General features: G+C 38.7%; 1 protein-coding gene across 4 annotated transcripts in view; it reads right to left on the bottom strand.

Moving 5' to 3' along the window:
• Nucleotides 1-276: 276 nt before the first annotated feature.
• SFXN1 (sideroflexin 1) overlaps nucleotides 277-27,518 on the bottom strand; it is a 46,530-nt gene continuing 19,288 nt past the window's right edge. For 2 of the 4 annotated variants that reach the window (XM_026659372.2, XM_024199353.3), the window contains 10 exons: nucleotides 20,192-20,366; nucleotides 19,268-19,438; nucleotides 17,205-17,303; nucleotides 16,513-16,588; nucleotides 14,625-14,710; nucleotides 13,334-13,461; nucleotides 11,773-11,822; nucleotides 5,281-5,330; nucleotides 4,456-4,503; nucleotides 277-2,690 (listed from right to left, as the gene is read on the bottom strand). In XM_026659372.2, coding sequence (XP_026515157.1) covers nucleotides 2,594-2,690; nucleotides 4,456-4,503; nucleotides 5,281-5,330; nucleotides 11,773-11,822; nucleotides 13,334-13,461; nucleotides 14,625-14,710; nucleotides 16,513-16,588; nucleotides 17,205-17,303; nucleotides 19,268-19,438; nucleotides 20,192-20,361 — 975 coding nt within the window. In that variant the 5' untranslated portion in view covers nucleotides 20,362-20,366 and the 3' untranslated portion in view covers nucleotides 277-2,593. Of the gene's footprint in view, nucleotides 2,691-4,455; nucleotides 4,504-5,280; nucleotides 5,331-9,053; nucleotides 9,155-9,884; nucleotides 11,198-11,772; nucleotides 11,823-13,333; nucleotides 13,462-14,624; nucleotides 14,711-16,512; nucleotides 16,589-17,204; nucleotides 17,304-19,267; nucleotides 19,439-20,191; nucleotides 20,367-27,518 lie in introns of those variants that run through there. The other 2 variants (XM_024199354.2, XM_024199355.3) reach the window with 2 other exon arrangements.

The raw sequence follows: 27,518 nt of genomic DNA, 5'->3' as shown, positions 1-27,518 counted from the left end.
AAATTTACATTAGAGTTGTACCTGCCTAAGGCTGTTAAAGGAGCTGTGAAACAGTTATTTATGATGGCCCATGCCATCGTAAGCTTTATTGAAGCTTATCAATCAAGAAGCTTTATTGATTGCTTTATTATGAATTTTCAGACATCAGCACTCAAAGCCTCTGAGGAGGTGCAAAAGATGATGAGCTGGAGTCGACTGCACCATAAAATTCAATGTACAAAAATCTATATTCAGAAGACAATACAATAAGAGAAAAATCAATTCATTTCAGTCTGAGTTTATTTAATATTGTATCTAGTTCACTTTAAATAGAACATTAACTCCATCAATACTGGAAAGACATTGTGATAATACTTAAATTAAAAATGTAGTCAGTCACTGCATCACTGAAAATTATATTCCCCAAGTGGAAATATAACTATTCTATTTTTAAGTAAGAGTTTATTGCACTTAAGTTGGAAATATTTTTTTAAAAACATTCTATTTCTAGCAGATCAGTATAAATTGTCTGATCTTTATACTATTTTGTTCTGCTTAATAATATCATGAAACTGTACAGATATTAGTTCTGTAGAAAAGCATTAATAGACTGAAGCTTCAAAAAAGAAAGTTAACAAAAAAAATATATACCCATGATTTTTTTTTCTCCTCAGATCTATACTTTGGTCACTGAAGAATCTCCTTTATTTAATTGAAATCTATCAATAATACTCTTTAAACTAGGCTATATCATTTTTATAGAACATTTGCACATTTCAGAATTTTCAAAACTGAATAAGTGAGTTCACATAAAATATATCTGATTGCAAGAGTTCAAAAATCAATGGGTGGAGAAATGGCATGTTTAAAAATGAGACAAGCTCTTTTAAATAGGAGATTGTAATCATTAAATAAATTCCTTCCTGGCTTCTCTGCAGATGAGTATACACTTCTACATGTATTCCTAAAGCATTCAAGCATAACACAAATCTTTTGGCATTTATGTTTTTTCATTTCTTCTCATGCAGAACTATTTATTGCAATAAAATATATCTAGAGTCAGAATTCACTGGGGAAACCAGCTCACTCCCAACTAGAAAGGTTAAGACAAAAACGTGAAGGTAGGTAATTACAGAAGAAATGCAGGTAAGGCTCAGTGGCATTCAAGGAGACTAAAGCTTCAGATCTGTTAATCCTTTCAGATCAAACATAAACGTTACAAGCCATCAAACAAATCTCTGCTTTATGAGAAAAGTCACTCTGATCACAGTCAAGCAAAATCTGCCACTAGACTGTTCTCTAAACTTCCAGACATTAGCTATGTTATATAGTCGCTGCATAACAACATACTGTCAGTAAAACACTCACCAATCATTATGTATATTACTTTGAACATCTACAAATGTAGGACAAAATTCTCTGCTGGTGCAAACTGGCAGTGTCAGTGGAGTTGCACAAATCTGTCCCAGTGGAGAATTTGGCTCTTTAAGTTTAAGCTCTCTAACGTTACATTAAATATACTATATATTAAATATAGGTGGGCCTTGGTAATACAATGGGTGTGTACTGGATACACTGAGAATATGGTGAAATGTAATAGAAAGTGTTCAGTAATTTTGTGCAGGAATTGATCAAAACAGCAGCATACAACATGTTTCCTTTGTGCTTTTCCTGGAACAAAGAGGTTGGCCAAAAAACCATCATATGAAAAAAGGTTAGGCAGATTGTACTGCTGCAATATTGATCACTCAGAAAACAAGAGCACTCTTAAAAGACTGAACACAGCAGGACTGTATGTGCTGAATGTAGTTAAAAAGGAAACCGCAGGAACTTTCCATGAAGTTTGAAGATTATAAGACATAAGAAAATAAGGCAAAATAAAATTAAGTGCTGCTGCTATTTATTAGAAATGGGAAATGAGGCTAATGGGGCATGGCCACAATATAGCTGTTCTTTGGAGTTATTACTCTTATGATGTTACCACTGGACAGGGAGGGCCTGAAGAAAAGGATTTGTGGTCACAACTTGAACCATGGGGCCAAAGACATTTACAAAGAGACATTTGCCCTACATTGAGGGGAAAATGAAAATCTGGGTTCCTTCCCACTTTGAGTGGAACAGGTAGGCTGCCAACCCTCCAGGATTGTCCTGGTGTCTCCAGGAATTAGAGATTAATCTTTAATTAAAGATTATGTCATGTGATGAAATCTCCAGGAATTCGTCCAACCAAAGTTGGCAACCCTAGGAACAAGTAGCAAATCTCAGAAAAGATCATCTGATTTTCTTTGTGCGCTTGATTTTTTTTTTTCCTTTTGAGGAGTTTTGTCTTTAGCTGCTTGCAAGCTAATGTAAACATGTTTGGATATGTGCGATTAAACTTTCAGTTAAAAAAACTGACGGCTACAAAGTGGGCAATACAACAGTAATGAGTTTGTGATTTAAGATAATTTTATCATAATTTTTTAAAATATATTTATATAAAATAACATGGATGGTCAAAATTGTTTAACAATAAAAGGATAGGTCAAAATAGAGTTCTTTTCACCAACATTGGCACACAATTAAAAAAGGAGCTCACGAGATTCTCCTTGAAGGGTATTCTACCTTCCTCGAATTATAATCCTTTATTAAAGTACACACGTTCTAAACCAGGGCTGAACTCTTGGATCTTGGCTCGCAATTCTGGCTCCAAGCGTGTTACGGACATGGAACTGGGCAAAAGAAAGATAGTAAAATGAGTACACAGAAAAATGCTGGGATCTAAAATAAAAAAGATGATGTATCTGCTCAAGGCTTTTTGGACTAGGAAAGGAGGTTCTGGATCTATTTTTCCCCCAATATGATGTTCTTAGATCAGAAGCAAAATAACTTTACTTGCTTGGAAATGAGATGTTCTGCCTATTCAAGAAATAGCTGCTGCTCTAGTATCTTGGACTTCAACCTTGATGGTTAGGGTCTCATGTAAATGTAGTGCTGGAAGACACAAACTATACCCTTTTACGAGACTTTCCAAAAATACTGTATTTGGCTGCTTTTGACGACTGTGTTATTTTATTCTGTTGAATCAAAGGAACTATTCTGTAGATGCAACATTTATTTTTCATTTGTAAAATGAATTCATCTGACAAGTCATGTAACAGCTGCAATTTCTTAAATACATTTTTTTTTAAATTAATTTCCCTATAAAATTAGTGAGTCAACTCAGGACACATGAGGGTGAATTTCAAGAAGCACTGATCTGACTCAGGAATAGCACAGTGCTCACTACACTGACTTGCCAGTACAACTGTGTCAATCCAACTCAACATAGTCCTGCCGTGTTCCTTGCTATTGCAGCTCTTCAGCCTGTTCTTAGCCAGGAGGGCAAACAATGTGTAATTTCATTGTTGGAATCAAGGGAGTTACACCAGTGTAAAAATTATGTAAGTGAGATGAGAATGAGACCTAGGGTTTCCGGAAGAGAAAAGCTAGTGAACTCACCCATTAACTTTGTTAACTAACTAACCTCCAGTTGCAACATTTAAATCACATTAAGTATTTTTTCCACTTGATGCAGTAATCATGACTTCCATTAATGACAAAAGGAAAGAATACATATCAGTGGAGTTTTTACACCAAGTTTACATAATTTATTGCATTTGAGCTGACCTTAATATTTAGTCTTCCCAGGCTCCTTTAGGATCTCATGGATAATGAATGTCAGCTCCATGTTTATTTTCAAACAAAGCTAATGGTTCTGAGACACATTAACATGGATGAGGCTCTTACCTGGGGACAATCTTATTACCCAAACTACAAATAAAGCACACACAGTCCATTCAGTGCGAGTTTCCAAATGAAAATAAATGGGATCTCACCACTTTTTTCATACATTAAAATGACGCCACCACCTTAAGGCACAAAAATGTATCCTTTTGACGTCATCTCCCCCTCTTTGAATCCCTCTACTGGCTCCTCACTGTGCTGTGTATCAAATCCAAGCTCCTTGTCCTGACATTCAAGGCCCCACATTATTCAACCCCAATCTGTATGTCCAACTGTTTCCTTTTTTTCCATTCACCCCATTCTCTCTGTTCCATCAATGATGCCCACTGTAACATCTCCTTTGCATCCCCTCCACTCCTGCTTCTGTATCTTCTTCAGAGCTGCCCCGCAACAGGAATGCCCTCTCAAACCCCAAGTCCTCCCCTCTCATTCAAATCCCTCCTAAAACTCATTTCTGACACCCGGCCTATCAGAAGTTAAACCCTGCTCCCCAACTAAACGGAACTATTAATACGTACACCTGCCTTACTGAGTAACTGTGGCAACTGTCTTTTCCTTCCTCCCTCATGTGTATGACCCACACTTGTCATATGTGAATTTAGATTGTATGTTCTTTGAGGCGGGGGGGGGGATTTATTTACTTTTTGCTGTGGAATGCCTTGCATGCTTATGGGCTCTCAACATTAAAAGAATAAAAAAACCGACACGTACCTTTTTTGAGGAAATAATGCACAGCACAGAGGTGTAGCAAACACCAAACTATAAAAGACAAAAATAAGATTACAATATTTAGGGTAGAATCGTACTTTTCTAAAAAACATTGCTAGACACACAAGTCAATCATTTTATTCTCTTTTCTTCTCAAGAACGGTAGGCCCCAGTCCTGTGACATGAAGTCAATTCTCCACTGCCTTGCACCATGTGTAGTCATTTACACCTATGCAGAGTGCAAAGAGGGCGCGAAGCACTATCACCCATATAAGGCAGTGAAAATCTGATTTGGTGACATTTCACACCCACTTTGCATAAATGTAAGTGATGCACAAGAGGTTAGGCAGTGAAGAATCAAGCCCCTTGTTGACTTCCATGTGAGTTGAGGGCATTCACAACATTACAGGAATTGGTTCTACATTATCACATGTTTAGGCAGTGGTCAAATAACTTATTTTAATCAGTTGTAGGCCTGAGCCACCACCCGCACCCCCTTCTGCCCCCTTTCTTTGCTGGTTATATCTACGTTTGTAATTTCTCCACGCTGATGGCTACCATAAAAGAAGCAATGGAAGCAAGAGATTCGTGATTCATTTTTAAAAAACGAATAGATAATACGATATAGAATCAGCAGATGTAAATGATATAATCTCGTTAACACCTCATCTCACAGAAGGAATGAATAGTTTCTGATGCTCATTGGCTTTACTGCCCAAAAACATACAGCCTTGATTTTTTAAAATATTTTCAAATTGTGCCTCTTTACATCTTCCAAGGAAGCTATAGTCACACCTGTTAAAAATAGTAGAGAAGAAACTCACTCACCAGACTCCAACTAATCCAACTTGAATGGGGGCACTCATCCACGGGAACCGCTGTGTTAAAAATAATTATTACATAGTGAATCAAGTGTGCTTTTCCCTCCCCACAGTTTTGGAGATTTTATGTACTCATAAGAGATGGACTGACAGCTGTTAAGAGCTAAACATGGTGCAGATATACTGTGCAAGTTCTCCCCACAGCTTTGCCAGCACACTTCAATCCTGACCTCTAACATTGCTAAATTTGAGGGCCTGGTCCCAAGTCATCTGAAGTCAGTGGAAAGATCCCCATCAATGTGTATTGGATCAGATCTGAATAAATCTCCACTGGGAACTAGATTAATAGATGGCTGACAACCCATTTTGCTCATGGCCGGATTCTGATTTGAGTCTAGGGGCCAGTTCCATGGCGAGACCACTTTGTGCTGCACTGACTTCAGAATGTAGCAGCAGCATCAGTGTTTGGCTACGCTGTATTGAATCCTGGCTATTGTTTCAATCTGTTGTGCACCCTCAGGTTGATCTAACTTATGCCTGAGGACTTGCCAGCAGCGGCTTAAGGATCATGGGAGTGCCAAGGTAAGGTTTTGCACCAACCTCTCTCCTCACCCCTTGATTTGCTCTGTATGCTTCTCAGCTATCGCTGAGGTTCTGGCTCTAAATTCCTATGGATAAAACTAGTACTGTGCAACCGTGTGAGGGCCCCACTCCTTTTACAATTAAAGAAGAACATAAAATAGAAGCTGTGATTTGTTTAGCAAAGCAAAATAATTTTTTTTATACAAATGTGATATTTGTGGCTGGTTCATCTCTATTGCACTTTCTTTTGCAAATCTCATCAAATGTATTTGGAAAGAAGACAAAACTTTTATTGTAGGTCTTTAGATGATTTTTAAATACTATGTTAGAATTTTAGTTGAAATTAAATACTAATGAAATAAAACCAAACATTTTAATGAAACTCTGCTGTGATGGGCTTTTTCTTTACCATCAAACGAAGGTCTCTAAAAAGCATGGAACACACAATTGCTATCACAACAACATGTTGATTTGAAACAAAGCAGTTAATTAGTTAAGATTACACACTACAGTAGGTAAGTATAAAGACGATGTGTCTACAAGAAGCATTCCTCAAGCTGTAGGAAACTGGTGAACCAACAACAAAACTGAATGTCAGTATTTTAAAGGGGAAAATGGAAGCAATAGGGAATGAAGGCAAAAAGGAATTTAAGAAAGTAAGTACGACAAGGTTGGTGCTAAAAGATCACAGCAGAAACAAAGAAGTGGGAAAACAATTCTGGAATTAGCTCTTTCCTCAGGGACAGAGAGAGAGGAAATAACATAGCAGATTGTGCCCTTCTTTGTTTGAGGCAGTCTGTAGTCCAGAAATGGCTGCAGGAGAGAACTGTCCAATTCATCAGTTACCTACAAAAGTAGACAACAGATGGAAAAAAGCAACATCAAGGCGATAAAGGAGGATGAATTCAGTGGTGCCGCACTGTTCTGACATTCCACTAATACATCTTCATCTGACCTTTGCCCCAGATAGATTGGTTCAAAAGGCTTTGGTTTCATACAGTGGGAGAGTTAATGACAAGAGATGGTTGGAATAGCATCACAGGAGCAGAAGTGCTCGGAGACTGTATGCTTATCACAGCTTGTGTACCAGCAGCAGAGGACTGTGGGATTGCTATCCTCTTTGTGGGAATGTTAGTCAGATTCCTTACTGTGAAAGGCTATGATCAAGGGGAGGATTATGGTTGAGAGATTCCAAGTATTGAACACTGAGGGAGTTGAGATAGTCTCATAATACAGAGGCATCAGGTCACTTGGGGTATATAAGACAGATCTGTGCTTTTATCACAGTAAAGCACAGTGGTATTCACCTTCTTCTGAGTAGGATATTACTCTGAAAAACACAGGTGTGTCTAACAGCCTAGGCAGCATCATTAGCATAAACTGGTTCATTTAATGAAACGTTTTTTGTTTCATGACAGTAGGATGTAAAAAACGCCTGTTAGGCAGATAAAGTCCTGACCTTTATTTTCCAAGAATGCTGCTGGACAATGCTAATATTAAAAAGAGTAGGAGGAAGAAGCCAGCATTAAAGATCAGTTTTAAGAACAAATATCTGGAAGGGTGAAAAAAATCAAACCAAACAAGGAGGTATAAGTAAAATACACTTAACTAAAAACAAGTTAGAGGCATCAGACGCAGAATGTGCATCTGTCTGGAGAGAAAACAAAAACAAAGAAGCACAAGATAACAAAATAATTTGGTGAATACCAATTCTCTCATTGAACTCAGGAAGACAGTAGTTCTGAATGTATCAGGACTTAGCTTCCAGATGGTTTGTGTGGCAGGTATTATTGTTGGATAGCGCACATAACGAGGTTGTAGAAATGACAATTAAATATGAAAACTTAGTATTTTAGTTATTGTTTCTATTCACTGTTAGTGCATAGTCACATTGGGAAAGATGGCAGATTCAAAAGTTCTTCTATTTGCAATTAGATAAATAAATAACATTACTGGAAGCAGTTAAGGAATTAGAGGTATATGGAAGGAACTTGAATGTATCATAGGATAGTTCTTTGAAGAGCAGAACTATATGAGAGAAGACTGCAGAACAGGCTTTCTTTCTAATTAGGAAAAAAAGTTTGTAACGGTTGTTACAGTTGCAAACTAAGAAAATCTGATTAGATGGTTATATTACATGAAAGGGGAAAAAATACACAGGAATCAACCTGAAATGATGTATAGCGCAACAGGAGAAAGTAGGATGGGAACTTGTATGAGAAATTATATGAATTTATGAACCACGTTAGAGTTGGTTTAAAAATCTCAAAGTTCGGGTGGCAACAGTGATTTTCAGAAGTTTGTATGGAAGAAGCATCCAAAGTGCCTCTAATGGAAGGGTTAGATGAGATGGAAGTGCACCTATAAACTCTGCATTTCTATGCTAATATAGTTTATGGCTCCTGCCACTGGCAGCAGCTATTGTGACTTGGTTTTCAGACATACATACCCAAGCATGAGTCAACAGAGATGATGAATATAAGTAATAATCATATAGTCATATGGCCTTTGTTTTTATTTCAAATATCAATAGAGTTTACCATGATACCATTAAAACTGTTAGACATGAAGAAACAGAAAAGAGAAGATATTCTATGGTAGGATATAAAGAAATGAAGACTTGCTGATTGACACGCATTTGTTTATTTTCAGGCTTTTTGGTCTCAAAGGTATGTCTTCACTGTAATTAAAAACCGGCAGCTGGCCCATGCCATCTGACTTGGCCAAGGGGCTGTTTAATTGCAGTGTAGATGTTCAGGCTTGGGCTGGATCCCGGGCTCTAGGACTCTCTAAGGTGGGAGGGTCCCGGAGCTTGGTCTGCAGCCCGAGCCCAAACATCTACACCATGGTTAAACAGTCCCTTAGCCCGAGTTCTGCAAGCCAGAGTCAGCGGGCACAGGCCAGGTGCAGGTTTTTAATTGCTGTGTAGACATACCCAAAAAGTTTTTACAGGCACATAAGAATTATTTTCTGGAATGCTGGTGTGCAAAGCAAAGACTGAGGTACATGTGTTAGTAAAGCAGATTGTAGGTGGTGGTGTCACAATACTGCAGGTGGAATGGTGCTTCTGGAAACCTCAAGAGGACATGCACAAGCTGCTAGTTAAAAAATGCAGCTCATTCCTTAATAGTTTTAGAACTAATCTACACCAAATGTTACCACTGACTAACTGCAGAGCAAGGTTTCACCTGAACTCACAGTCTGTGAGGCTGAGGGGAAGGAACAGGAGAGCATAAACGATCATGATGGTACCAAAGAACATTGAGTAGCCACTGAAGAAATCTCTCATGTATGCTGATCTGCAAAATTCACAACACCCTTATGTTGATAATACTGCACAATAAATATTTGAAGTTTGACTCCAAAGACACACTGATTCCTCCTTCACTCTTTTTGCCATAAATGTCATGTTTCTGCGATGCAAGTTGATATGACACATGACAATTCTTTCATGCCGGGCACATGTAAAACCATTTTTGCTCTAAATTTGCAACCCCTTGGATTTCAGAAAACAAATGTCCTTGCTCTTTAAGGACAGTAAATTTTCAGGTGCACTGCTGTAGTTATCATGCCTCAAGTAGTCTAAAGGTCAAAGGAAGTCCATGAATAGGAGGTAGGTCAAATCAATATATTATCTCATTTATACTAGGGAAAACATGATGTGTGTACATGGGAGCTTCACTCCTATCAGTTAGGAGAACCATGCAGTTTAAGTCTCCTATAGAGTAAAGATTTTCATTCCAAAATTCAACAGCTATATTCCCTGTTTTAGCACTGTGACGAACACAATTTTCTGAAGAACTGAGCATTTCAGGAAAATGTAGTTTTCTAAATTTGGGGATAAAAGAAAATAAAAATTAAACAGTCTTACAGAAATGCATATTTATACACAAGTGTGTGCGTGTGCATGTGCACACACAGTGTATATTTCAATAGTGTAGTTGTGAAATCTAAACTCAACATAAAGACTATGAAGAACAGAAATATAAGAAATAATTCCTCAGAGTCAACTAAACGTGTAATCTAAAAACTGATTACACTAAAAATATACCTTTCCAAGGAGTGTCGGTAAGTTTATACACAGTACTTCTTTTCTGCTTCTAACAATAAGCATGCTCCTAACTCAACTTGTGTGTTTCCCAGACAAAGATATGAGATTGTCCATAGCCACTCATGCAAAAGGAAGCCAGGGACATTAATGGGCAAAGAAATTCTACCTTTGTAACTAAGATACTGCCCTGGCTCAGGTCTCATGTGAAATCTGTATGATATTTTATTCACAATGTAGTATGTTATTACTGCTGATTACAACCTCATGCATACACACAGTGTAAAAGGTAAACCAAAAGACCTTAATAGATCAGTATTAGATTTATACTAACATAATATGAACAACTGAATAAGGACATCACACTACATTAGCTTAAATAAAATATGAGAAACATATCATACTTATTGAAACATGCACACCCAATATTTGGTTTACCCATAATTCTAATGGGTCATTTTCAAATCAGATTTTTTTCCACTTCAAGATACTTTTTGACTGCAGCTAAGCGGAACCTCTCTTTATTGACCAAAACTTAAAAAATAAATTTAAAATGATTTGCATTGTATTTGTAACAAATTCAATGTTTACAAGTATTCCACTGAAACAAGCAAATCTTGCTGAACAGAGAAGAATTGCATATTTTAGAATTTTTTTTTAAAAACAGTTATTGTATTTTATAATTTGGTAGGCTCATTCATTTTTTGGGTGGGTGGGAGCAGAGGGAAGGCAGGTGACACTAACATCATTCGAAAACAGATCGCAATCTGTGTGCAGCCCATTGTGTTAGCTGATTCAGATAAATGTTCCCTAGATTTTAACCAAAATATCATATACACATACATGATGCTATACAGAGTAATCTACTCATTCCTTTCATAAAACTTTTATTTAGACAGTGCCGAGGTGAAGGACAGGGACTGTTAAATGAATTATTTAAATAATTCATGATACTTCGATAGCACCTCTGATCAAAGCGATATATGAAAGCACTCTGCCAACCTTAAGCAAGCATAACACCCTATTATTTCTGCTTTACAGATGGGGAAACTGAAGCACAGGCAAGTTAAAGAGCTAGATTCTATTTGGTGCTGAGCAACTCATTTGAAGTACTTAAGCACATGCCTAAGACTCACTGACTTCAATGGGGCTTCTGGACGTGCTTAACGTAAAGCATGTTCTGAACTGTGTTCGTGAACTGGAGCTTAGCTCCCTCAACTCCCACTGTCTTCAACGGCAGTTGAGGGGACTGAATATCTTCAAGGAGCTGCTCAGGTCCTCACAGGATTGAGCCCTAAGTGACATGACAAGAGTCAGAAATTCTTGACTGGCAGACCAACCTTTAACCATTAGACAGCATTTCCGAACTATTCAGTAAAAGATTTAATAATTTAATTGGCAAAACTACATAACTGAAAATATTCCAAATGTTTCTTTATGCATATTCAGAAACAAAAATTTTCCTTTTCTAGGGAATATAATAGTTAGCGGTCAGATCATAGAATCACAGAAGAAGATTAGGGTTGGAAGAGACCTCAGGAGGTCATCTAGTCCAACCCCCTGCTCAAAGCAGGACCAACCCCAACTATATCATCCCAGCCAGGGCTTTGTCAAGCCGGGACTTAAAAACCTCTAAGGATGGAGATTCCACCACGTGCTTAGGTAACCCATTCCAGTGCAGATGTAGACTAACTTTATGTTTCTGTGTGTATTTGCGGTTAAGTAACTTAAACAATGTTTTATGAAAACACAAATATTATTGAAAATATAACATTGTAATCTTTCTTCATGTAACATTTACTTAATACTCTGTATATGAAATATATGTGACTATGTCCTATATGCATATATTTAGCAACAGAGGCTTACCTTTAAAAAGGCTTTTTTTTCCAAAGTATTCATTATAAAGGGAGGAATAGCTGAAAGTGAGAAAATAAAAAACAAAACACAACAAATGCTTAAATCTTTGCAAACAACATATAGTTTTCCATAAACCTTTTTGCAGCAGTTTAGAACAGTAGTTGGAAATCTTATGCCACCTTTAAAATCTGGAATACTTTTCTGTGACTTCTTGAAGTGTGAACAATGACATCCAAATAGCTTAATTATGACAGTTTCAATATTTACACATATCTCTATCAATGTGTGCAAGCATTTTGCTTGGACAATTCAGTCTATTGTAAATTTTCCTCATTCTGGAGCAGACTCATCTTCTCCTCGTTTTCCCCAGTGCTCCTTTCCCATTGTGTAGGCTGTTCTAGTGGCATCTGCATTTTCCCCACAACTCCAGGTCAAAAAGAGCAGCTGACTTTCAGTAAGCCGAAAGCATTGGTTAGTAGGACCCATTAACAGCAGTAAGGAGGTGATACACCATAAACAACCATTGTCTCCTTGTACCTCTTGGCTTTTACCAGCCTGCACACAAATTTTAACATTCACATCCATTGTGAGATTACATTATCAAGGTATTAGCCTAAATTAGTGTAATACTAAGCACAGAAAAAACTATTTCCCATACAGTAGAATCATCTTAAGTGAGACATCTCAATGGATGACCTATCATCCTAATTAAGCACCTGCCTTGAGTAAAAGGAGGACACTTTAAAGCAGCCAGTTAAGACTTTAAATGAACTGAGTACCATAATGAAGATTTCACTGCTTTTCATTTTGATTTGACTTTCCTTTTCCTGCTCCCCTCTGCCCTTCACAACCTCTCCTTATCTTTATTTGACAACTTGTCTTCTAACACATTGGAATGGAAAATTTCTCACCTATTTAAAATATGTTTAAGCACTCAACAACTTGGCACTGGTTAAATATGTCCAGACTTGTAGCTAATTCTGTTCCATTTGAGTAGAAGTTACCACCACTTGCTGACAGCAGCCTAAGAACCATATTCTCAGAAGTATTTAGGCAACTAGTTTCTATCGATTTCAACAGCAGTTAGGGAGCTAAATACCTTTGAAGATTTGGGCCTAAGGCCCTGTCTACACTACCACTTATGTCAGTGAAATTTATGTGAAAAAAACACCCCCCTGAGAGACATAAGTTTTGTCGCCATAAGCTTCTCCCGCCGACGTAGCTACCACCGCTTGTTGAGGTAGTTTTATGATGTCAACGGGAGAGCTCTCACCCGTCGGCATAGAGCGGCTACACAAGCCATCTTACAGCGGCGCAGGTGCATCGGTACAGCTGTGCCGCTGTAAGATCCCTAGTGTAGCCATGGCCTAAATCTCTTCCTGGGGAATCATTCCAATAAATTCTGTTCCATTTAAGAGGAACACATAGCATGGTTCCTCCTGGAATGTCTCTACAACCATAGCAGGGTTTGATCTATTAGACAAACATTTACATAGAATTCAGCATCTCTCTAGCTGTTTATTCTAACAACTGTAGGGCAATCATTATGTTTGACTAAAGTTATACTAACCCATGCCAGGGGCAGCCATGAGAATCCTTGAGACAACCACCTGAGTAATGGCCTGCTGAGCAGCTTTGGCTGATTCACCTAACCTGTTCCCATTTTCGTCTGTAACCGGGATACCAAATTTGAGTTCCCTGTTGAATAAAAAAAGAGAGTTTAATAACCATTAGTGGCACTCATTTTTATCCTTTTTTGTCATCTGATCCTAAATGATTTTTCCTCCTTTAACTATGTCAAATTGAAAAAATACTTCCAAGCAAGTGACATAGGCCATGTGTACACTGCTTTCGTTGTTAAAACTTTTGTTGTTCAGGGGTGTGAAAAAAACATCCCCCCGAATGATAAAAGTTTTGACGATGGAAAGCGCCAGTAGGGACAGCGCTCTCCCGGTGACAAAGCTACTGCCCCTCATTCAGAGTGGTTTTATTCTGTCGCCGGGAGAGCTCTCTCCTGGCAACAAAGAGCGGCTACACTGTGCACTGTACAACAGTGCGGCTGCAGCGGCACAACCACGCTGTTGTAAGGTGCGCAGTGTAGACACAGCCTTAATATTTGATGAACTTTAAGTGAATACTTTAAAGAGCTTTTAAAAAATAACTCCTTTGGTGCCAAACAAAAATATTTCTTTTGTAATCTTGTAGGCCAAATATAGGGATTTTTTTTGCTGGGGATGGGGGGGGGGGAGTTAAACACACTAAAGAGTACTTCTCTACACAACGCACAGTCAACAAAAAAGAATTAGATATATTCATGGAGGACAGGTCCATCAATGGCTATTAGCCAAGATGGTCAGGGATAAAAACCTATGCTCTGGGTGTCCCTAAACCTCTAACTGCCAGAAGGTGGGACTGGATGATGGGATGAATCACTTGATAAATTGCCTTGTTCTGTTAATTCCCTCTGGAACCATCTGGCACTGGCTACAGTTGGAAGACAGGATTCTGGGCTAGATGGACCATTGGTCTGACCCATTGTGGCCATTCTTATAAGACTCTATATGTCAGGACTTGAAGGACAGGTACTTGGCTTTTGAGATCCAAGAGCAAAGATCTAATGGGATACTTATCTTAGGAGAACAAAGATGTTCTATTTTATACTTGTGATATTTAATCAAATGCCTTTAAAACCTAAAAAAGACTGCCCTTGAAATGCCATACACGACATTGAAAACAACTAAAATAGGTAGAAACATTACAAAACGGATAAACTAACTAAACCAAACAAGTAGTTCATCTGCAAGTGTTGCCACAAAAATTACATTTCTTCTAGAATGAATGTATCACATTCTCTTTCTTACCTTTGCCTCATTAATGGAATATTTATGCAATTAGCAGCGGCTACAGCAGCAAAAGGAACAAAACGTCCTATAAGGGGCGAGACATGCTGTGAAAAGGGGAGGAAAAGGTTTTCAGGTTTCACAATCTTTTTAAAGGGTCTTCTTAAGCCATTTTTTTTTTTACATATAAAGCAGATTGTTCTCTTTGACTTAAAATTCAGAGAGAACCCACTGTGAAGTCAAGGGCAAAAAAAATCCGACATAAAACTTTTAACTGACAAAACTGACAACCCTCTCTGTCAGGGTAAGCATTGGCAGGAAGGTTGAAGGGGAGACAGTCTTGACTATTAGCATCGCCGTTGCCTAGAAGTGTGAGCTTCCTGACACACCCATCAGCATAATAGCAAGGAGTGGCACCAAAGAGACCTTAAATTTAATTCCATCCACTGGCAAGGTTATATCCACCAGGCATCAATATTAATAGCTTTGTAACTAAGGGCACTGACTATACAGAAGCTATTGATCAAATCAATATGTTGTATAATCTGTTATGCTCTACTTAAAATAAATTCTCTTGAACATTTCGTCATTACTGCATTTTATCCAAAACTGAAATTTAACAAAAATATGTAAGACATGCTATTTTTTTTTGGGGGGGTGGGGGGAGCGGGTAAAGGAAGAGGAAAAGGTAAAGAGTCTTCTTTCATGGTAAATCTGAGGATTTAGTTAAATAACTAGACAATTTTCAACCTGAAATCAGTTTAACAGAAACATCCAGATATACTCCATAGCAGCTTCATTAACTCTGTAATGCCAGTTTGGGACAGAGTTGCAAAAAACTGCAAAAATTGCAAGCAAAGAAATGTGTATCTTCACTCATCACTGAAGCACGTATTAAAATTAAGCACTTGGAGAACAAGAATATATAAGCTCAACAGAATCCCTTGTGTAGGATCAGGTGATAAGAAAACTCCAATTCCCTACATTTTAAAAGTGAAAGCAACATAAATATTAAAAGGGAGGCAGTGAAAACTGTTGCAAGTATTGCTATTGCAAAATATAGTATTCTTGCAAAGTTTACAAGTTTTAATCAAAGATTTTGATAAAAGTACTAAGTTCGTTGGCAAAAACTTCTTGACATATTTTCAGGAGTTTTGACAATAACAATAAGTAATTGTAAATAAATAGGTATATGAATAACTACATCCTACATAAATATTATTTTATGCTTAAATATCAGACTACTTATTTCACACTTTGGCTATGTCTATACTGCAACTGAACTGCAATCAAAGGTGTGATTGCAGCTGGAGGAAGCATACCTACACTAGCTTTAATCTAGCTAACTTGGCTAACACCACAAGTACCTACCCAGGGTCTCAGAAGGGCTCATACAGCCTACGCCAGGGTCTATGACGTCATGTCTTCACTGCTATTTTTAGCCATGTTATGCCTACCTAAGCCGCAATCACATCTTTGATTGCAGTTTGACTGCAGCATAGCCATAGCCTTTGACACTTATGGCCAAATTTTCAGCCAGACTGAGGTTCAGCCTCCACGTTTGCTGGTGCAGTTTTGCATCTACAAAAAAATGTTCCTGCACATTTTGTTCACATGAATGGATGATGAGCATATATATCTTAGTGCTTACTGGTCTAATTTCCTGATTTTCTTCCAAAAGATACTTAGACATGTAACACTGCCAGTGTAAAAATGGAGTACATGCAATTTGCACTAGCAAGAGGGAGGGATGGGCCACTGAAAAATCAATCTGCAGTTCTAAACGAGCAGTAGGTAATTATAGTTCCATAATGGGAACTGTGTTTAACAAGATGTAGAGGTACCAGAGGATGACTAAGCCACTAAAATTCTACTAAACATAAAAGTTTAACTAAGAAAAATTCAATACCTTGGTTAGTGCATTAAGTCCTAGAGCTGTTGCTACAGCACCCGTAGTGGCAGAAACATAGGCTGTTCCCAGCTGGCTAAAACAAAAATAAAAATGATTGCACTTGCACAGCCTGCATTTGTATTAACTTGCAAAATCTTCAAATTCTAAAACAACATGCATCAATACTGTACTAAAATAACGTAGTTTAAAAACAAAGCTGCATTTTATTAATGTAGAATCAAATTTCTCTCTGCATCTTATTCTATTCATCGCATTTTAGCTTTCGCTCATATGTCCAACTCTCTGAACTGAGGCTGTGAAGGATCATATGTCCTATATTTAATCTGTTGATGTCCTTAATTAAAGACATTAACCAAAGCTTCTGACAAGGTAACAAGCTAATTTAGCATTCTCAAATGACTGTTAAACAGTGCAATGAAGATCTCTATTAGAGATTATGTTGGCGTTTAAAAGATTGCTTAACTCATGGCAGTTATATTCATTTTTAAAAGGTTAAACATAATTGTAATCTCAAATCATTCTCAAGCATCTCTTCGCAACTGTGCTAACTTGTTAGCACGCACTCACACTGATTTGTGCAGTGACTCATGTCCACATACTGCATCAGAAATTACTGAAGCTCAACCATCTTCAGATAGATGGCAGTGCTGGTTACAAAGATATTTGAACTATTTGGTTAAGCATCTGACCTGACAGTAATTGGGGCATCTCCACTCCTGTTGGTGTAATTTACAATAGCGTTGAAGGACTGGTTAATCCACTGCCAGAAGACCACTGCCGGAGTAGTTCTTAAAACAAGAAAAAGTGTTTTTTTTTTTAAATGGACATTAACAAAAGAGCGATGTTATACCAAGCAAGGTGAGTATGAACCTGAAGAGCTGCTAGGCTGTTCTTATTTATCTGAGCAAAGTTATTCCGAAGTACTTCAGCCAATCAGAAACTAGTTTATTAAAGTAATCAAAATACAGAATAAATTTTTAAACAAACACAAAAACACAACTAAAAACCATATCAGCAGTCAGTATAATAAAGCACAACCTTAATTATTCACTCAAGATGGGAGGTGACTTGCAACAACTGAGACATTATGGCAAAAGCTTCACTTCTAAAAATTGAACAAAAATATATGAACTTACTTCCACCTTATATATAGACTACATTTACAGACCTGGTTATTTCTCGCCCAGCTCCACAACCACATGGATTGGTAGGTTTCTTTGGAGATCTCTCTCACACACACACACACACACACACACACACACACACACACACACACACACACACACACACACACACACACACACACACACACACACACTCTCTCTCTCTCTCTCTCTCTCTCTCTCTCTACTTACTCCAAAAGTTCTTCAGTCTGCTACGGTGACATAAAACATGTCCTCTGACCCTGAAACATTTGTTTGAGTTCAGGAGTCAACAGGTGATTTTTTCATTATTAGCTCAAAGCATAAGCAAACATTTCTGCATGAACTAACCATAAATATTGATGTTGTACAGGAATAAATGTAAAATCTGTTTCAATATAGGATCAATGACAGATTCATTTGAAAAAAAAGTCTCTGAGACGTCCTCTAAATTGTGTGAATGCTACTAAGGTGATGCCTCAAGACAGAAATCCTACCTTGAAAGTATTTAAACACTTTAGCTGTTGGGGTAGCAAGAAAGCTAAAGATCATGCTCAAGTTTCAAAGCTACAGTCTGAAAAACTGATGTGACTGCTATAATATTATCAAGATGGGTGCTTTAAAAATGCCTATGTGAGGAGGTGGGGAGGGAGTAACTGTTCTACTATGAATTCTGAGATGGAAAACAACCCATTAGTGTGAACAAAGAACATAGATTAGAACATTCTTTCTATTAAATTCAAGTAAATTGCACTTGTGGGGCCTTTTTCAGATGACAAAATATTATATTTACCAGGTTGTTCAGTGGAAAAGCTCCAGAAGACAAGTCATTGGCAGAGACAAAGGACACAGAGATCAGCAAATCGTTTACATTTCTTAATATAGATTGCACTGATAATATTTGTTTTTGTTGGTTTTGATAAAGTGATAAGATAAAGTGAGGATAATTTTAGAATCACTGAATCAAATACAATAATGTTATTACCTCTAACTTCTCCACTGGTTTTTCTAAGAAAAATAATATTATTTCAGAAATAAACAAATAAACTAAAATAAAATTCAAGTGCAAAGACTGCTCACAGAAGATACTAAGACTGGCCTTTGAAAGTAGACTCCACTGAATTTGTGAAGATTTGGAATAAGGATAATTCAGGTGCTTTTGAGGAAAAGGGAGGTAATAAAAGGGACATGGGACTGGACGACTGATAGACTGAAGGATGTTTAACACTTACTTTGCAGAGAGCATCCTACATGCCAGATCTCTACAGTAAGAATTCTCAGACAGAATCTCCTCCTCTTAGTTCTCCAGATAAATCTCCTATATGGATGGGATTTTGGAACATTCAACTTCCTCAGTTAAATGAGGAAAAACAGGATATTTGGTGAATTATTAGAGGAGGCTAAAAGGCTCACCTCACAGCTACTTCTAGAGAAAACGACCAATAAATGCAGGTAAAAGGGATGCAAGGACAGAAGAGGAAAGGAGGCAACATTTTATATTTAAAAAAGCATTTATAAAACATCTTTTAAAATGTTCTGATGAGCTAATTACATTAAATATTACCTACTTTATTTACTAACAGTGTTTGTGTTATATTGGCATCGCTTACCTATAAAAGGTCATCATACAACCTGTGATAGTCATGTTCATTGGTACCTGAGCTGACATTCGGCCAATCAAAATCATCTTTTCACCGGTGTCTGGGTGAAAAGCTGAATCATACACATATTTTGCTCTCCATAGTTCATCTTCTGTCAGCCCAGGGGCCACAATACCTTGTCTTGGAAACAAATAAAAAATGTTGTTATAAAATATAGCAATTAGTATAAACAAACAAATATGGTACCAAAGGACTTTTGGATCAACAGAATACATTTAAAAAGATAGAAGTGAGTATTGTACTTTAGCTTCTATTGTACTGCATGTTAAGAACCCCATTGACAAGTGCATTTGGTAGATTAGCCTTTATATAGCTAAAGAAAGAATCAAAATTCCCTGCAATGGTTAGGAACCTTAGCTGATACTGCCCATAACAACATTCTACCTGTTCAAAAGAATGTAGAGATTTCAGCTATATAACTTCCATTAAAATCACTAGTAATCACATAGACAAAAACCAGTGCCCAAGTCTGAAAATTTATCTTCAGGTATCTGAGAAGCTATTTATCTCAAATAATAGAACAAGTAGTCAAAGTTAGCTCTCAGTATTGCTGTCATACCAACTATTTATCGGAATTAGACAGCTCATCCATAGACCAGAGTGCTTTCTTAGCACGGGTTCTCAGACCATGTCATTTGTTAATTCATAACTCTAGATGCTACTATTTTAAATATCACATATACTTGTCATTACAAGAAGATACAATAGAATACCTAAAGGAAGCGATATTGGGTTGAAAATGTTTTAAATATTTCATTAGATGGATATAATCACCTATTGATATGAGTGACACTTAGCAAACCACAATCACTTATGGTCCAAGAAAAAAAATTGTCATTATTACTGATGGCCAAAAATATCCAACTATCATACCTGTAATCATGAACAATTTTTCTTGCATTTTCTAGTTGTTCATTAGGTAATAAAATATTCCTGGGATCCGTTACAGTAAAGAAATGATTGGCTCGTCCAACAAAAGTGCTTTGATCCCAACGGGGTTCCTTGATATTAATGTCTAATGGTATATCTGCTGACATTTTCATGAACTCTGTGTGCAAAGAAAAAAGATTTCAATTTGATAATTCTTAGTAATACATAATGTACCGAGAACCTCTAAGGGTGTAATCTTGCTAGGTGCCAAACACTCTAAAATTCCATTAAAAACCCTAAATGAGCAAGTACATACTTTGAATGCAATGTATTTATCCCATATGCTTTCCGCAAACAACAACGTGATTGGCATTAGTCAAATTGTCATTCACATGAGGAACAAGTGCAAGTTTATCTGAACATACATATATATTTCTACATTCCTTCTCTTAAATAGCTGCACAGTAAAAGAATGGTTCTCAGAAGATGAGTAACTGAAGAGCAGAATGTTATTTATAATAGCCTCACAAAATAATGGATAACGCAAAATACTAATTCAGTATTTGCTTTACTTGAATTAATTATGTATTCTCTCGACACTCCACCAGACTGGAATAAAGTGACTTAAAGTGAATTAAAAATTAAATTGAGAAGACAGGCTTTAAGTGAGTTAAACTATTCTTCTGCCACTGTATTTTGTGAGAAAGCCTGTAAAAAAATTCTGGCACAGCAAAACAAAATTAAAGTTAGAAACACACAATACAATATCTTTTACTGTAACAGCTGCATTTTCTAGAGCTTACTGTAGATTATCCTTTATTTTTAAAAGTGTTACCAAGCAATCCATAACACTAAGAAGGTGTGCCAGTTTTCCTAGGCATAAAGGCAGGAAAGAGCACCTCTGCCAGTTAACCTCACAGACCTAGCAGTGTTCTGCCACCTCAGTAGAACAGGGTGACTTATTCATAGTTTGCAGTAATAATAGTTGCTTCCACACCAAGAACAAATATCATCTGCTCAACCATTCATTCTGTCTAACTACTAAATAAGTCTGTGGAAAATGCTAATTAATAATGATTGGTTGGGGTCAATAAACAATTGTGTTTCAAAGGCAATGCTTCTCACAGCCCTCTAAAACAGGCAAATGGATGTTAAAATACATCTAACTGAGAAGTGATTTTAAAGACAACCCGCTGTGTTTCTTATGGGTTTAAGACTGAATGGGACCATAAAAACAATGTTTATTCAATGCATTTCTAAACATTAAACAGTATGGTATTCTGTCTAGTATTGAAAACAACCACAGACTTACAGACTTCAGTGAAAAAGAAAAGTAAACACATAAAACCCAATATGTGATCAAACACAAGACCTTGAGAGAATGACACTTTCACTGTAGACACTACAGCAAAAGCAGGCAAAAGATCATACCAGCAAGAGCACATGCTCAGCTCCCCCTGACGTCACTGGAGCTGGAGCATGTCCATGTCCATAGGGGTTAGGGCCCAGAAAATTAAAGGTTTTGTGACTAAAATAATTTTAGCATCCTGATGAAAGAAGGCAGTTCCTAGTATAATACCGGCTGTATCAACTATAGCATTGTTAAAAGTGGATTTCTACAACATGTTCAAATAAAACCTGAAAGTGGATTTCTACAACCTGAAACAAATAAAAAACCCAAAACAAACAACCAAAGTTAATTAGACTTAAGAAAGGGAAAAATGTTATGTGAGAATGATATTTGTACTGTAATGTATTAATTGCTAATATCATTATCTTTGTCAGGAGAAACCAATACACTGTGTACCAGTTCGCTACCATTAAGATCTAGTTAATAGTCCAGGTGAAGTTCCAAAAGTTAAGACTTTTAATTGTTAAAATGCCAAACGTAAAGATATTTGCGTTCCTGTTGGGTTCACGGTTATCTAACTGGAGCTTCATTTGGGGTGGTGAGTTGTGTGCATATTATTTCCATTAATGAAATAACGGACTTTATATAAACTTGTATTGTCCAGGAGAGAGCTGGGTAGTACAGGACATACATTTCTGGGGGGAAATTTAAGACCGGGAGTGTGTTGGGGTCACCCTGCATTATAACAAAGGCTAGTGATAGCCAGAGTGTAACCCAAGCATGGCTGGCAGGCTGCAGTTACACAGAAACACACAGGGAGTGACTTGCATGCTAGAAAGCTGTTTGGGAGCAGCCCAGGTTGGAACTGCTTCAGCAAGGCATCATAAGGCACCCAAGATTGCAGGGCAAGGGTGGCCCAGCTGCTCATTATTCTACATTGTACTCAAGTATGTCACACCTTCCACATGGCATTCTTTCATATTCTGATCAAAGACAAGTCAAATACTGTTTGTGAGAAAATTAGTGAAGACACTGGAGTTCAGCAATTAAACTTGAGTTGTTGTGTCACTGAACCTGGATAGTTCTTTGCTGTTTATGTGAACAAATTCTGATGAGTATTTTCATCTTAACTTAGCTTCTCTTTTTACTTGGTTGATGTTTGCTCACTAATGGAGAAAGATCAGGCACAAATTATGAAAGCTGTTTGAATTGCGTGAGACTGATCAAAATTAGATGTGTAGAGAAAAAAAGTATAAAAAGAAGCACTTTATAACACAACTTCTAAAAACATCTTCAACATATGAATTTTACACCAAAACAGAACTAGTCCATTCATGGTGGAGAGGTTAACACATCCAACAGACATGAACCGTTACTCAAAGTCCTTTTTTTCCACCTCAAGAGCACTTTGGAAGTCTTGGAAAAGCAATTAAGTTATCTACAGATAGAAATTTCTTGGTCTTCTTCATATCCTAAGCAGCCCAAAACAGCAAAAGGTTGTAAGAGATATAAAATACCATCCACATTTCATATTGGAGATTAGGAAGCTGATTTAGACCACTGATACTATTGGTAAAAAACCTCCCAGTTCTTGGAATCAAGAAATTAACCATTTGTGAAAGTCAGGCCCGGATCCACAAAGGGACTTTTAGGCACCTAGAAAATCACTGGAATCCACAAACCCTGGATTAGGCACCTAGACTCCCTATACAATACATTGGGAAATATAGGCGGGATCCACAAACGCCCCAGCACTCTAGGTAGGAACTGACCTAAGCTGACCAACGGGAGATACCTTTCCTTATAATCTTTAGTCCAATGGTCAGAGTACTCACCCTGGTTCAATTCCCCCCACCCCCCTGCCTGAGAAGATATTTGAAAAGGCATTTCCCACCTCTCCTCCAGATGCCTCACTAAGGCAGCAGTGTGCATGCCCAGAGGCAGAAACTTGGGTATCTAGGTAACTTTTACAATGAAAATGTAGGCACTGACTAAGCTTTGGCCTTGGCTACACTTGCAAGTTACAGCGCTGTAAAGCCTCCCCCAGCGCTGTAACTCACTCCCCGTCCACACTGGCAGGGCACTTACAGCGCTGTATCTCCCTGGGTACACCGCTGCAGGTACTCCACCTCCCCGAGAGGAATAACAGCTGCAGCGGAATGACTACAACTCACGGGTGTGAGTGTAAATGCTTGCAGCGCTGTACTAATCACCTTGTCAAGTGGCCAATCCTCTCCATTGTTGTGACCGGCTGCAGGAATGTGGAAGTGCCGGTTTCAAAGCTCGTACCACAGAGAAAAGCAAACAGTTTGCAGCTTGCTTTGAGTGAGTGAATGAATGAGCAGGGGACCGGGAGTTTGGAACTTGCAAAATAGAGAGCTGACATGCTCCAAAAAGCACTCTTTCTCCCCCCACACTCCCTGTCACAATCCACCCCACCCCCATTTTGAAAAGCACGTTGCAGCCACATGAATGCAGGGATAGCTGCCCATAATGCACCGCTCCCAACACAGCTGCAGATGTTACAAGTGTGGCCACACCACTGCGCTATCAGCTGTCAGTGTGGACAGACTGCGGCGCTTTTCCTTACTCAGCTGCACGAAGACAGGTTTACCTCACAGCACTGTACAGCTGCAAGTGTAGCCAAGGCCATTTTTGGCACCTAAAGAGTTAGGCAGCAACCAAGTGGGGGTTTTGTGCATCACAGTAATACCTACATCTGGGGTTTAGGCCCCTAAATCCTTTTGTAACATATGTCATGGGGACCATAAATTTGTTTTGTAAACAAAGTTACTACTGAGAACTGATGGCTGTGACAAAGATATTCCCTCTCCATGCACTTATGTCAGAAAAGATTTTTTAAACTGTAAGATATTGAGGGAAAGGGCTTTGCCTTCCTTTATGTCTACACAGCACTTAGAACCTTTTGAATGCTTTTATAATTATTTATTGTTTAAATTACAACGAAGGCCTAGTAGTCACACATCATGCATAGCTTACTACATTTCACATATTATGAAAGATAGCACAGTTCTCTAAGATGCTAATCCCCACAAGACCTGTCACTGAGATTCAGTTTGCCCAAATTCTGCCTCACGTTAATCTCCTACCAAAATCAATGAGTGTTGGCACACACATGAAGGCAAAATTGGCTCCAATTAATTTTACCAAGTATGCAGAGCAGCTGTGTTATGCATGAAATTTAGTAGTGGAAAAAGAAGAATTGGCAAATACAATTCATTTGGCTTTCCAGAACACAATAGACAAAGTCCCTCAGAAGAGGTTTTGAAGGAAACTAAGTAGTCAACAGAAGCAAAGTTCTGTAATGGATTAGAAAGAAACTGGTTGAAAGACAGATAACAGATTAGGAGTCATCGTCCAGCATAGTAAATGGCTAACAGTGGAATGACCCAATGATCCATACAAAGACCAACACTGTTAAATAAAACTTGCTAATGACCTTGATGAAGTCATATTTTGTTCCCACTTACCTTTATACCAGGGGTCCCCCAATATGGTGCCTGCGGGTGCCATGGCGCGTGCCAGGGCATCTAAGTGCGCTTGTGTACTGGCCGGCGGATGAGCCACGGAGGACCATAGCGACAGACGAGCATCCGCTGAAATGCCGCTGAGAAGCAGCGTCATCCAGAGGCGTCGCCGCCAAAATGCCACCGATTTTCGACGGCATTCCGGTGGTGACACCTATTGACATTGCCGCTCGTCGGCGGCATTTCGGCGGATGCTCGTCTGCCGCTATGGTCCTCTGTGGCTCATTGTCTGGCACCTGCCAGACGAAAAAGGTTGGGGACCACTGCTTTATACTATCCCTTTATGCATGTCCCTGATAATTATACACTATTGTTTTCAGTTAAACAACTATTCTTTAGAAGAAAAAAAATTGAGTTTATAGTGTTTTCAATTAAAAAAAACACTGTCGTGATATTATATTTTTACATTTAGTCTATACTGTCAAACATAGAAGATTGAAATAACAAGGCCATTACATTAAAAAGATTTCTGTTTTCAGCCAGTTCCAAGATTATCCTTTAACAAACATTCTACTATGCTAGACAACAAATCCTATTATTGACTTAAACATCAGTCAATACCTGATTGCTATCCTGCTAAAAGCTCATAAACAAAGTTTACAGTATATATACATATTTCTCCTTGTCAGGAACCACATGGATTTTTGTTTCTAGTCTCCTAATTTATTCTGGCACCAGGAAAACTGTACATTGTATAAATAAATTGACCCTTTTTTGTCCTGGCGGTGCAGAGGTTAGTAGTATAAAAAGGTTGTGATGGGTTGGATTACAGAAACCCCTTTGGGACTGCCACCTGATGTGCTTAGACTACCTCTGAGCAGCGGCGGCTCCAGGCACCAGCGCTCCAAGCGCGTGCTTGGGGCGGCAAGCCCTGGGGGGCATCCTGCTGGTCACTGCGAGGGCGGCAGTCAGGCAGCTTTCGGCGGCATGCCTGCGGGAGGTCCGCCGGTCCCGCAGATTTGGTGGCAATTCGGCGGCGGGTACGCCGAAGCCGCAGGACTGGCGGACCTCCCGCAGGCACGCCGCCGAAGGTAGCCTGACCGCCGTGCTTGGGGCGGCAAAAAAGCTAGAGCCGCCCCTGCCTCTGAGCCTGTTTTCCCTGCCAGCTTGGGACTTCAGTCCCTTGCCTGGTTTGAGCCAGACACACTTGCCTGCTGCAGCACAGATCCAAGTCTGAACCACGTCCCCCACAAGCTGCAGGCTTAACTGAAGACAGCTTAAGAAGTTCTCCTGGTCCACATTCAGATACCCAACTACCAATGGGGTCCAAACCCCAAATATATCCGCTTTACCCTGTATAAAGCTTATACAGGGTAAACTCATAAATTGTTCGCCCTCTATAACACTGAGAAGTATGCACAGCTGTTTGCACCCCAGGTATTAAACATACTCTGGGTTAATTAATAAGTAAAAAGTTATTTTATTAAATACAAAAAGTAGGATTTAAGTGGTTCCAAGTAATAACAGACAGAACAAAGTGAATTACCAAGCAAAATAAAATAAAACACACAAGTCTATGCCTAATACAGTAGGAAAACTGAACACAGATAAAATCGAACTCCGAGATGTTTCAATAAGCTTCTATCACAGACTGGATGCATTCCTAGTCTGGGCCCAATCCTTTCCCCTGGTACAGTCCTTGTTCCAGCTCAGGGGGTAGCTAAGGGATTTCTCATGACTGCAGCCTCCTTTGTTCTGTTCCACCCCCTTATATATCTTTTGCACAAGGCGGGAATCCTTTGTCCCTCTCTGGGTTCCCATCCCTCCTTCTAAATGGAAAAGCACCAGGTTAAATAAAGATGGATTCCAGTTCAGGTGACATGATCACATGTCACTGTAAGACTTCATTACCCACTTGCCAGCACACAGGTATACAGGAAGACTTATAAGTAAACCAGGGCCGGCGCTTCCATTTAGGCAAACTAGGCAGTTGCCTAGGGCGCCAGGATTTGGGGGAGCGGCATTTTGCCGCCCTTGGCGGCAATTCGGCGGCAGGGGGGTCCTTCCGCGCTCCGGGTCTTCGGCGGCAATTCTGCGATGGGTCCTTCACTCGCTCCGGGACCCGCCGCCGAAGTGCCCCGAAGACAGGGAGCACGGAAGGACCCCCCCACCGCAGAATTTCCGACAACGACCGGGAGCGCAGAAGGACCCCCGCCTAGGGCGCCAAAAACCCTGGCGCCGCTCCTGAAGTAAACAGAGCCATCTACAGTCAACTGTCCTGGTTAATGGAAGCCATCAAAATTCCAAACCACCATTAATGGCCCACACTTTGCATCATTACAATAGGACCTCAGAGTTATACTTCATATTTCTAGTTTCAGATACAAGAGTGATACATTTATACAAATAGGATGACCACACTCAGTAGATTATAAGATTTGTAATGATACCTTACAAGAGACCTTTTGCATGAAGCATATTCCAGTTACAT

The sequence above is a fragment of the Terrapene carolina genome, unplaced genomic scaffold (assembly GCF_002925995.2).
Source record: "Terrapene carolina triunguis isolate 2854851 unplaced genomic scaffold, T_m_triunguis-2.0 Scaffold629, whole genome shotgun sequence".
NCBI classification, from domain to species: Eukaryota; Metazoa; Chordata; order Testudines; family Emydidae; genus Terrapene; species Terrapene triunguis.
The sequence above is the reverse complement of the archived record's forward strand: the minus strand, read 5'-3'. Positions and strand labels throughout refer to the sequence as shown.